Below are 11,262 nucleotides of genomic sequence, written 5' to 3' on the forward strand. Positions count from 1 at the left end.
GTAGTGTAACTCTTACCATTATCTTCTACTGACAACTCTCAACACAGAATCTTTCTAAGACACAGTCATTAGTTTTTTTAAAAATAGTTTTTCCCAATCTTTTCCGCTCATAAAATCTCAGCCTCCCTCTGGGAGATGCTGATAGCCCAATTATATTCTCCATAATCAGTGGGAGATATGCCTCAGTAGCTTTTGCTTAAGCCCAACTCACAAGATTTTGAAGCGAATATGGCTTGTCCTGTTTGAAGTTTGTACTATAAAAGCAATACTTGTTGTTTTTCCATTTTCCAAGTAAGTATAAAACTGTATTTTATATCAAACATGCTTTTTTAAACCAAGTATACCTCTCTGGAGATACTGATGCCCTCCAGATCGAATATTCTTGACTTAAAACATAGAGCCAAGGTAGAAATAAATAAATATTTGTTGATGTTAATGAATAAAGCTATCAATACCCAGTCAAGTCTATAAAAGGGATACTTTTGGGAAACTGTGTTCCCTGGATATAAACCAGGAAAAAAAAAGCAAGTTATTCTAAAATGTTTACAAATTTTATAGCCCAATGCCTTCAAGATTTCTCTGAGGATCCCCAGAAGGCTCAAGGCCTAGTGGGGCGTCAGCAGCATCCTGCCAGAGGCCTCTGGGCCTCCTGGACCCTTGGAACAGAAGTCTTCAATCTGAGAAACATTATTCATTCCACAAAGATATTTAAGAGGAAAAAGGACACAGGCATAGTTGTTGAATTACTGAAAAATCATTAGGTACTAATGATAACATATTAATAATTACACAATAACAAACTGGAATAAAAATTCAGACACAATCTTTGAAACCCTCTTCACCAAATTCAAATATAATAACACCGTTTTCTCCCCAAATCATGCCCTTTTTTTCCAACTTTACTACCAGAATTGTAATATTCATTAAAAAACTAAAGCCAGTTCCATCACACCAGTGCTTAAATCAGTCGTTACCAAGATCTACTAAACAACCTACATCAAATTTCTGACGAACAGAAGAAAGCTTTTTCTTTCCCTTTGGTTTTCCAGGTTTGGCTGCAGAACCCCCTGTCCAGGGTAAAGATCCAGCACCCTCTATAAGACAGAAAAATAACAATCATAAGAGAAAAGAATGACAATTGATAACTGCTAAGTTTGTTTTCACTTTAGGCTAAAAAAGTATGAAATGCTCAAATGATGAAAATGAACAAATGCTTAAATTCAGATCTCTCATTCTCCTTCTCTAAACAAAACATTCTCCTTCCCTAAACACAACTTCTCTCAAATCACATGTTTTTCTCTAGCTGTAACCAAAATTGTTCTTTTAGGAAGACAAATTTGTTTTTCACATTTTTCATTGTTTACTGGGTGTTTGTTTGCTTACTAGTAGCAGTAGTATTATAAAAGCAGGACAGAGTTTTCTAGTTCAAGATGGTGAAATAAGCACATGTATTTGTCTCCTCTCTCTTCCAAGACCCTACTAAATATGATAGTAGAAAAAAGTAAATGGGGGCTTCCCTGGTGGCACAGTGGTTGAGAGTCCGCCTGCCGATGCAGGGAACACGGGTTCGTGCTCCGGTCCGGGAAGATCCCACATGCCGCGGAGCGGCTGGGCCCATGAGCCATGGCCTCTGAGCCTGCGCGTCCGGAGCCTGTGCTCCGCAACGGGAGAGGCCACAACAGTGAGAGGCCCGCGTACCACACACACACAAAAAAGTAAATGGCACACATCCAGAACACAGATAAAAAGCAAAACGAGTGGCAGACCAAGATGAGATCTCAACAAATTTCAAAGATGGGCTAAAAAGGAGCCAACTTACAAAGCGGACCCTTGGAAGCTGTGACCTAAGTTGGCAAGGTTGGTAAATAGGTGGAAGTAAATAAACCTGACTAGTAGATATCCACAAAGAATCTGGATTTGGAGAAGGTGAGTGCAGTGCGAACCAGAAGGGATAGTACAGCTTAAAACAAGATTAATGGAAGATCTATATTGAAAAGTCATCCATAGAAACCCCTTCCCTCACCCCCAGGACTGAACTCAGTACAAAACAAAAATGCAGGGTTCCTTGCTCAAAAGTTAAGAATTTCAAGACAACCACAGTACAGCACTAAACCAAGTGCAGGCCCTTCCAAGTTCATGGACAGTTCCTGGCCCCATGAAACCAGCCCCACTCACTCCTGTATACAGTGCAGTATAAACAGGTGGCAGGGAAAGGAGAATGGCAAACTCTTCTCTAGTTAAATAGAACAAAATTTCTGGGATTTACTGGGTAGCTGGTATGAATGTTGGTACCCTAGAGCACAGTTCTCTGCAGCTGGCATTTGAGGAACCTCACTGTAATGGCTGGCCTCCCGTCAGCTCACTCTAAAGCACAATCTCCAGGTTTTATGCTTCATTCGTAAATGTGGATTCTCAGACATTTGATGATAAGCTGTAACATGGTAAGAAAGACTAAACTGAAAAAAAAAAAATTGAGATCCTAGAGATAAAGGATTCAGGCAACACAAAGAACTTGAATAATTTCTAATTCATATCCTCAGAGAAGTTTGAGAAGATGGGTATCCATAAAACAAAAAGAAGACGCTACAAAAATTGCCGAATTAAAGAATGCACTGGACAGAAGGGCTGAACGAAAGAATTGAGGAAATCTCACAAAACACAGAGCAATAAGGCAAGACGGATGTTTAAAACCAGTCAATCCAGAAAGACGTTTCAGCACACTATACGGAGCCACTGACGTCCCATAAGAAGAACAAAAAGCAAAAGCAGTTGTCTTTGAGAACAAGCTGGTCTAGGAGGGGGAAGCTTTTCATTCTAAGACCCTCTGTACTATATTTTTTTAAACCATGAACAGATATAGTTTAGTGTTAAAAAAAAAATCAAAAGTTATACAAGCTCATTACAGTACACTTGAAAAAAAAATCCCAAAGAATTTTTTTAGGAAAAGAAAAAAAAAAAATCACCCATCATTCTAGCAAAACATTATTTCATCTTGATGTTTTTGGAAGAATGAGTTCGTAAAGCTTTGAAAAAATCTTCCTGGTTCCTCAGCTAAAAAAGAACTGTTTGGGAAGTCAAGTTCCTCTTCTCCATCGCTTTAAGTGTCTTTGGCACACCTAGATCACACCTGGTAAGGCCGGTCAATCTTAGATGATTTCCCTGATGAATGGAACTCGATGTTAGGCGATGCTGCTGCTGAGTGGCCAAATATACCTTGGGTGAGGAAGCAAAGCATGGCAAGGACTGACTCTGACCCCAAGGAAGGAGGCCTTCACAGCAGCAGTCAGATTTTGGTTTGGATCCAACACTTCTACTTACTAGCTGAAGAGGGCCTCAGGTACGTTTTTATTTTGTTTTGTTTTCTCTCCTCTGAAGTTTGTTTCCTAGCATATAAAAAAGAGGCTAATACCTCTGAAGAGTTGTTGTGAGGATTAATGATAATGCACGTAAAGCGTCTAAGGCACTGCAGTTACAGTATTCAATAAATAACATTATTAAAAGCATCTTTCCTGCCTGACTTAGAAAAACAGTAACCAACCTGATCACAATTAGTAAAGTATAAAAACCTGTATTTCTATACTTTACTTTTAATAGAAATCACCTCTTTGTTGCCAGCAAATATTAAGTTCATTTTAAGGGAAGACATTTTGGGTGTTTGAGAAATAATTTCTAAATTCCAATGTTTCTTCATTTATTTTTAACCAACAACAAACATTCAAGAATATCAAAGGCTTTATTTAATTAAAATCAAAACTTATACTAACACCACTACGTATTTGTTTGGCTTTTTTTTTTTTAAGAGCACTTTTTGCATGTTCTTTCATCTGTTTTTTTTTTTTTTAATCATCCTGCAGGGTAGATACTACTCTCTATTTTATAAATGTGGATGCTAAGAACACTCAGTAATTAACTACATTATCTAAGCTAGTGGCAAAACCTAAACTTGAACCCAAGCCCCTTGACTCCTATCAACCAAGGTTTTTTTTTTTTTTTTTTTACTTTTTTTTTTTTTGCGGTACACGGGCCCCTCACTGCTGTGGCCTCTCCCGTTGCGGAGCACAGGCTCCGGACGCGCAGGCTCAGCGGCCACGGCTCACGGGCCCAGCCGCTCCGCGGCATGTGGGATCTTCCCGGACCGGGGCACGAACCCGCATCCCCTGCATCGGCAGGCGGACTCTCAACCACTGCACCACCAGGGAAGCCCCAACCAAGGTTTTTATTTCCGATCATCCCACTGAACCTTTTGGGTGGGTGCCACTTTAGAATATACCTACCTAAAAAGTAAGATCTAATCCTTACAATGTTGGCTTTTCTGATCAAATTAAACTTTATACAATGAAGTGGATTATCTTTATGATCTAACTGGCGAAAGTCCATTTCTATTTAAATTAAACATTAGAAATGTGACACAGTGTAGAATGTGCAGTGAGGGGTGTGGTGAGGGGTGGAAAACAGCCTTCCCTCTCTAACACCAACCTCCGTAAACAAACGCTCACTGTTTATTATTCTTCACACCAATGGCGACTTCTTTGAGTGTGGAGAACAAGCCTTTAGGAGATCTCATCTGAATCTCTATCTTACAACAGAGCTTAGCAGAAGGGGATGATACAAAATACTAGTCACTTCTAGATAACACGGGCTTTTAATAAATGATCATCAGAATCACCACAGGCCCTTTAAACAACAAAAACTTCAATTTAATCTACAGTAGGAGGTACCTGTAAATTCAAGTTTTTAACAAGAGCCCAGGATAAGCTTTATCATGAGGCAAAGTTTTAATGCATTTAGTTTTTTTTTTTTTTTGACTGATTAAAATAAAATTGAAAGAGGGGACTTGTACCACTTAAGCTCCAAAAAATTAGGGACAAAGGAATCATTCTGTCTATACCTATTTATTTAGGTTGAAGTGACAGACTTAGCATCCACATACCTCCCCAACATGCTGCTATTACTACCTTTGTTCTTCACCAATAGTTTGCCAAACACATGCTGAAGCTCCAACCTTCCAGGTGCTAGTACTTTACCTTCCCTATATCTATGGAAACGCTCTCCTAACCACCAAATTCCCTCCCTTCACTCCTCTGCTTCTTCCTCCTGACCACCTACCCTCCTCCTCACCTCTCATTTATTTAAGTAATCTAAACCCAGCTGAATGGGGGGTAAAGACCAAAAGTCAGTGAAAGGACAGAGAAATCACCTGCTTTAAAAAGGTTCTACAGAAGAATCTGTATTACACAATAAAATGTTTCTTCTGAGCAGTTCAAAGAACATTTCATTTGCAAACAAGTCTGTTAAAGGAAGTGAAAGTCTAGTAAGCCCAGCATTCTGTGGTTTTGCTGACTGACATCCCTGGAGGTGTTTCCACTCCCTTACCTGGTGTAGACACCAAAATCTGACAACGCGTGAGAATAGCCAGGAGGAAATCGTTGTGAGAATGGACTGAAAAAGGGAAGATTGTCACAAGTCAAATACAGAATATTTACAACATAAGGAACCCACTGTTTCAGTCTAGCTTTTAAGGACTTTGGATATCCCCTACTCTGTCATTCTTTCCATTTAATTTTAAATATCCACATTATTTAAATGACCTTACATACCACTAAAACCAAAATTTTAAAAAAATTTTAAATAAACTTTTAATTTATTGCAAATCTGGGAAAACTTCAGAACAGTAAAATAACTCCCCAGGTAATTATTTTACCATTATCCTGTGTGAGAAGTCTATGAGCTTCAAGGTCAAACTCTTCTTTGCTGATCTTCTGCTTGAACCACAACTTTAAGTTAGCCCAGTATCTGCAGAGGCAGAAACAATATTAAGAGCCTCAGGATTTGCTTCTTCCCCAAGTTCACCTTATCTGCCTCAACTCCCAGGGAAGGAAGGAAATTTTGCATTCCCTAGTGTTATGGACTGAGCTGTATTCCCCTCAAATTCATTTGTTGAAGCCCTAACCCCCAGTACCTCAGAATGTGACTGTACTAGGAAGTAGGGCCTTTAAACAGGTAATTAAGTAAAAATGGAGTCGTCAAGGTGGGCCCTAACCCAGTGTGACTGGTGTCCTTGTAAGAAGAGATTAGGACACAGAGAGACAGACAGCAGGCAAAAGCCAAGAGAGGCCTCTGAAGACAACCATGCTCACACCTTGATGTCAGACTTCTAGACTCCAGAACTGTGAGAAAATAAATCTCTGTTGTTTAAGCTACTTAGGAATCAGAATACCATCAGAAGACGGAAAGTCCTCCCTAAAAGGGACTGAGCAGTAGTCATAGAATCAGACTCATGAGTCAACCAGCCAAAAACCACTGCTGTACCTTTCCTTTCTCACTGCTGCCCTTCTAAAAGACCTGCTCACCAGAAACCTACACTTCAGATTTATATTTTAAAGTATTATTAAAATTATCAAATATTGCATATTTGAAAATTGCTGAGGAGATCTTAAAAGTTCTCATCACGAAAAAATTTTTTTAAACTATGTATGGTGAGAGACGTGAACTAGAGTTACTGTGGTGACCATTTTGCAATATATACAAATACTGAATCATTATGTTGTACCCCTGAGACTAATATACAGTTATATGTCAATTATACCTCAATTTTAAAAAGATTTATATTTTAAAATGTGTATGTATTTTATGGGCATTAATACCAATTCTGGGCAACCTCTTTCCTTTCAAATGAACTCAAGTTTTAATCTATCCTGGCTGAATGGGATTCTAAAACAGCTCGCCACAAAGAAAAATACCTGAGCATAGGAGAAACTTAGTGGTTTTTAAAGTGAAAACCAACCACTAATCATAAAAATTACTAGTTAACTAGTAGGAAAAAAGGATCCAATCTTTTATACCTTAACAACATTAGTAGAAATCGGAGTAAAATACTTTACTTTTCACATCCACACCCCTTGTTTCCGTGCTGAAGAAAGCTACTCCTCCTTCAAGAAACAGAGCTAAAAATTACTTAGTATGTTTTACAATCACTTTCAATTCACGATTAACTACTTTCTAATGCTCATTTGAGTTTCTAACAGAAAAGAACAAAAAAAAAGCAGCGATTCCTAAACGAGATGGTTTAATGCTCTCACTGACCTATTATACCCATGGCAGGGTTTCTCCTGTTCTCCCATATGTAGACTAGCTTAAGTCTGACTAAGTATATATGTAATTGCCTGGGTTCCTATGCTTTGCTCTCATCCCCCCCTTCCCCCCCACACCGGAGAAAACCCGTAGCTTTAGTGGCGTCTTAAAGCTTCCCAAGACCCATTTCATTCAACAGCAAAACATGTTAGTTCTAGAGCCTGGCACCATGTTCCACGTGACTAGTCACACCCAGCAGTCAGTAATAACTTCCCAACATCAAACACTTAAATGCCCCAACCCCTGCTTTTTTTTTTCAAAGAACAACTAAAATATGAAATAAAGCTCCACAGAAAAACAGAAGTCTTTTCCTATCCCATTTTATACAACAAAAGAAGATAGTAACATGAGAAAAACTTCATTATTTTAAAAGCCCTGTGTTCCTATTTTATAAGAAAGAGGCAAATATATTTATATTTGGTGTATGAACTTGTTCCAGAACTAAGGCAAGGCTCTGCCAACATGATGCTGTCTATCTTTTCCAGTGGCAAACTTTCTAGCCCAAATAGCCAACACTGGCTATCAAGTTGAAGACTCGCTCCCCAATCCTGGTCCCTGTATTAACTTGCTGTATAGCCATGGACAAATGACTGTTTTCCTCAAAAATACCAAAAACAAAGTTAGTCAACCTCTATGTAGGTGAGGATGATGGGTGATGAGTATAAATGGGTCAGACTAGGAAGCACTTGAGATACCTGAAGAAAATTAAATAACATATGGCTAAATCATCCGAAAAACTAGGCACCCATTTGAACCCAGAACTCTACTGGGTACTATACAAAGTGAGTTAGCCAGCAAAGCTCATTTCTTTCTACAAGCTGACATGGGCACACAACCTGACATAAAGAACATTAGGGCCACTGCATAAATAGAAAGCAACTCATATCTGAGTTCCTTATACACCTTATTATATATTTTACCTACGAACAAGGACCACATTTAAATGGTCACGTTGTACAAACCAAAGCTAACTACTCATGGAGGAAATGTGAGAAATTACTGTATAGCAATATCACAGACTGTTCAACCAAGAAGCGCTTTTCAAGGAGCAGAAGGGGGAAAAGACAATGAGAGAATGGAAGAAACTACTAGAGAACAACACTGTATCATTAACTGTTCCTGGCACAAAAGCATATTTTGATTGCGTTGTTAGTGGAGATTCAGCTAAAGATGCACCAAATTAGCTTTGGCAGCTCTATGTGACCAACGTTTGATAGCCAGTGTTGACCTTTAAAGACCAAACAGGAAATGCTAACTTCAACATTTCTGGTACTCCAAGCTTGTGGGAGGAGTGTGGTATCAGAGTTCACCATCGCATCTAATCAATCAATTATACACACAAGCCAGGTTTATTGTAACATGGAAACATTCACTTTCAAATATTTGTAAGCATCTTAGATGTAACCGAGTGAAAAGTCTTTTGTGCTTAAAAAGTGTAAATTTTAGCTGTATTACAAAAATAAGCTATAGTAATTAATGAAGGTAAAAGCTGTCAATTTTACTCATTAAAATAATTAAGAATTTTTAATTAAGCAAGGAAAGAGACAAAGTCAACATGAATATTAAAATATAACTTTAGGTAGAACATTTTATCTTTGGGAATCAATGTTTACAAAAAATTAAATAATTATGCCAAAATAACAGATTAGATGATTAAATTTTAATTCTAGCGTTTGTAGTTTGATTTATTAACGTTCCTACTATTAAAATAATCTTTAAAAATTATATTTTGTTCTTAGTTATTCCATTTAGGCCATGAGTGTTCTAAGAAGTCTTACATGAGAATTCTGCATATCTATCTTGCGAGGGCGAAAAGTAGACTCTGCCACCCCAAAATTTCACAAGAAGGCAAAACTCCAAAGATCACGTATGACATCCAAGTTAAGTAACTTCAATCTCCAGTCATAATGAAAAGTAGAAAGATGAGAAGGAGAAAGTGCTGGAGAAAAAGAAAGATCCCCCAAACACCTTGCTCCTCCAGAAACATCATTTCAAAGTGAGTGTCTGTTGAGTAATGCAAACGTGTAGAAACCATCTAGCAACAACACAAGACTTATACTTTTAAACGTTTAAAATTTGCTTCTTATATTTTAGAAAAATAAAATTGTAATAACAATGTTTTGAAAATTTCCAAACTTGACCTTGTGCCTCGGAGGGTTCCTTCTATGACTTCAGCCTTGTATTGAGTTATTGATTTTACACTCGGCCATTTCAGCATCTGACCCCACTGTGTACTCGGTCCCCTGCTATAACCTGGGTGAAAGTCTGTCTGAGAGTCTCTGGGGTCCTTTGCAACCCTCTGTAAGGTATCAGAGCCAGAAATCAGATGCAAAGGCCCCAATCCTGCCATGACTTTGAAGAGTTACTTAACCTCTCAAAATCTCAGTCTTCTCATCTATCAAACGGGAACGATAATTGCACCTACCTCACATCTCTGTTGTGAGGATTAGATGAGATAGTACATTTACAGCGCTTAAAAGGTGTTCAGTAAATGTCTGCTACTGCTTTCATCACTATAACTGCAGTATTGTTCGGTGACTATTTCACCAGAGGGTCTGTCTGCCTTCCGAAATTGCTGTCCACGCTCTTACCGACAGTGCCTCCACAACACCCGCGCTCAATAAGCCTCTGCCTCCAGGAAGCCCTTCGGGAGCGGGCCGCCTGCGCGGCGCCGGCTCAGACCAGGCCGGTAGTCAGCCACATGCGTCCCGCACCCTCGCACGGGCCGCAGTCGCCCAACAGGCCCTTGGGCGTGAAAGCGTGGAGTTAGCTTTTCCCGCCCCACCCAGGGCACAGCCTCGGGCGAAGGCGCCCGCGAGGTTCCGGAGGGAACCAGGGAGGCCCGGCCCCTCCAGCTGGGTGAGTCGGGGTTGCCCGCCGGCCCCTTCCCGGGCCCGAGAAACCCAGAGGCCCCGCCACCCGCTACGCGAGGGCTGCACAGGCCTCGCGGCCGTGGGGGACAACTCCATAGTGGGTCGGCAGCCCGAAGCTGGGGGAGCACCCGCGCGGAAACCCGGAGGCTGCGTCCGGGGAGTTCTTACTGTTTCACGTTGTCCCCCAGGGCCTCGCTCAAGTTCTTCTTGGCCGCCTCCAGCTCGCTCACAAAGGTCGCCATTGCTCCCCACGTCTCAGCCCGACCTCAGACCCCTCGGCCACAACGACCAGCAACCGAAAAACCAACTCCGCGAAGGCTTCGGCTCTGGAGGCTCCGTCTTCTCCCGCCTGCCCCGCCCCCAAGCTCTGAGAAGACGTTTGTTTGGTTTTCGGCTCCGCCCGCCTTTCTGGAGAGAAAGTGCTGAGCCAAACTCGGTGTTTTCGTGGTCCTCCTGCTCCCGCCCCCTCACGTCACGTGACCCGCTTCACCTAGCGCTCCCGCGCCCCACCTAAACCCGCCCCGCCCGGCCCGGGCTGCAGCGTCACCTGCAGGGCTGGCGTATCCCGGGCTCTCAGTCTTACCGCTGCGCAAGTTCCGAATTCGGTCCTTTTACCTGGATGAATATCTTCCCCCTCCAGGTCAGAAAGTAAATGTAGTATTGACTTTATTCTCTTTCTTTGCCTTATTTTTTTTGCCGATCACTAATCATCTAACATGCCACTTAATTGACTTATCTTGTTAATTTTCTGCCTTCTCCAACTAAAATGTGTAAGTTCCGTGAGGACAGGATTTGTGTTTTGTTCACTGATGTTTCCCCAAGTTCCTAGAGCAGTGCCTGGCACATAATGGGCTCTCAGTAAATATTTGCTGAGTGAATGAAGTAATTTTGAAAAACAGGAAAACGCACAGAAGGATAAGAGGAAAAGAAAGAAAACAAAATGTTACCACCCCGGGAAAAACCCTTTTAACTGAGAGAGATTCCCCCTTCCCATAATTTATAATCATACTCTATCTTCAATTGTGCATCTTGGTAGAGTTTTGTTATATTTATACTTAATAATATAAATGTTTTCCTCTGGTATTGTCTTTATAATCATAATTTTGGTGACAGCATATTAAATACCGCACAGGAGGAAGGCACACAGTAACTTGTTTCCCAATTGTTAGGCTGATTATGTCCATTTTTTTCTATTAAAAGCAATATTGTAATACACTTTATGCATAAAGCTTTTCCTCATTTAGGATTATTACTTTAG

General features: G+C 40.5%; 1 protein-coding gene and 1 long non-coding RNA gene across 3 annotated transcripts in view; one reads left to right on the plus strand and one right to left on the minus strand.

Annotated features, from left to right (window-relative positions):
* Window positions 1–10,388, minus strand: part of TADA1 (transcriptional adaptor 1) — an 18,402-nt gene extending 8,014 nt beyond the window's left edge. The window contains exons 1-4 of one of the 2 annotated variants that reach the window (XM_032637255.1): window positions 10,173–10,308; window positions 5,702–5,793; window positions 5,374–5,439; window positions 997–1,094 (exon numbers count right to left, since the gene is read on the minus strand). In XM_032637255.1, the coding sequence (XP_032493146.1) occupies window positions 997–1,094; window positions 5,374–5,439; window positions 5,702–5,793; window positions 10,173–10,246 (330 nt within the window). In that variant the 5' untranslated portion in view covers window positions 10,247–10,308. Of the gene's footprint in view, window positions 1–996; window positions 1,095–5,373; window positions 5,440–5,701; window positions 5,794–10,172 lie in introns of both variants that reach the window. The other variant, XM_032637246.1, reaches the window with a different exon arrangement.
* Window positions 9,738–10,673, plus strand: LOC116756592. The gene is made up of 2 exons (XR_004350693.1): window positions 9,738–9,990; window positions 10,193–10,673. It is a non-coding gene; the product is annotated as an uncharacterized LOC116756592 (long non-coding RNA).
* Window positions 10,674–11,262: the final 589 nt, after the last annotated feature.

The sequence above is a fragment of the Phocoena sinus genome, chromosome 1 (genome assembly GCF_008692025.1).
Source record: "Phocoena sinus isolate mPhoSin1 chromosome 1, mPhoSin1.pri, whole genome shotgun sequence".
Lineage (NCBI taxonomy): Eukaryota > Metazoa > Chordata > Mammalia > Artiodactyla > Phocoenidae > Phocoena > Phocoena sinus.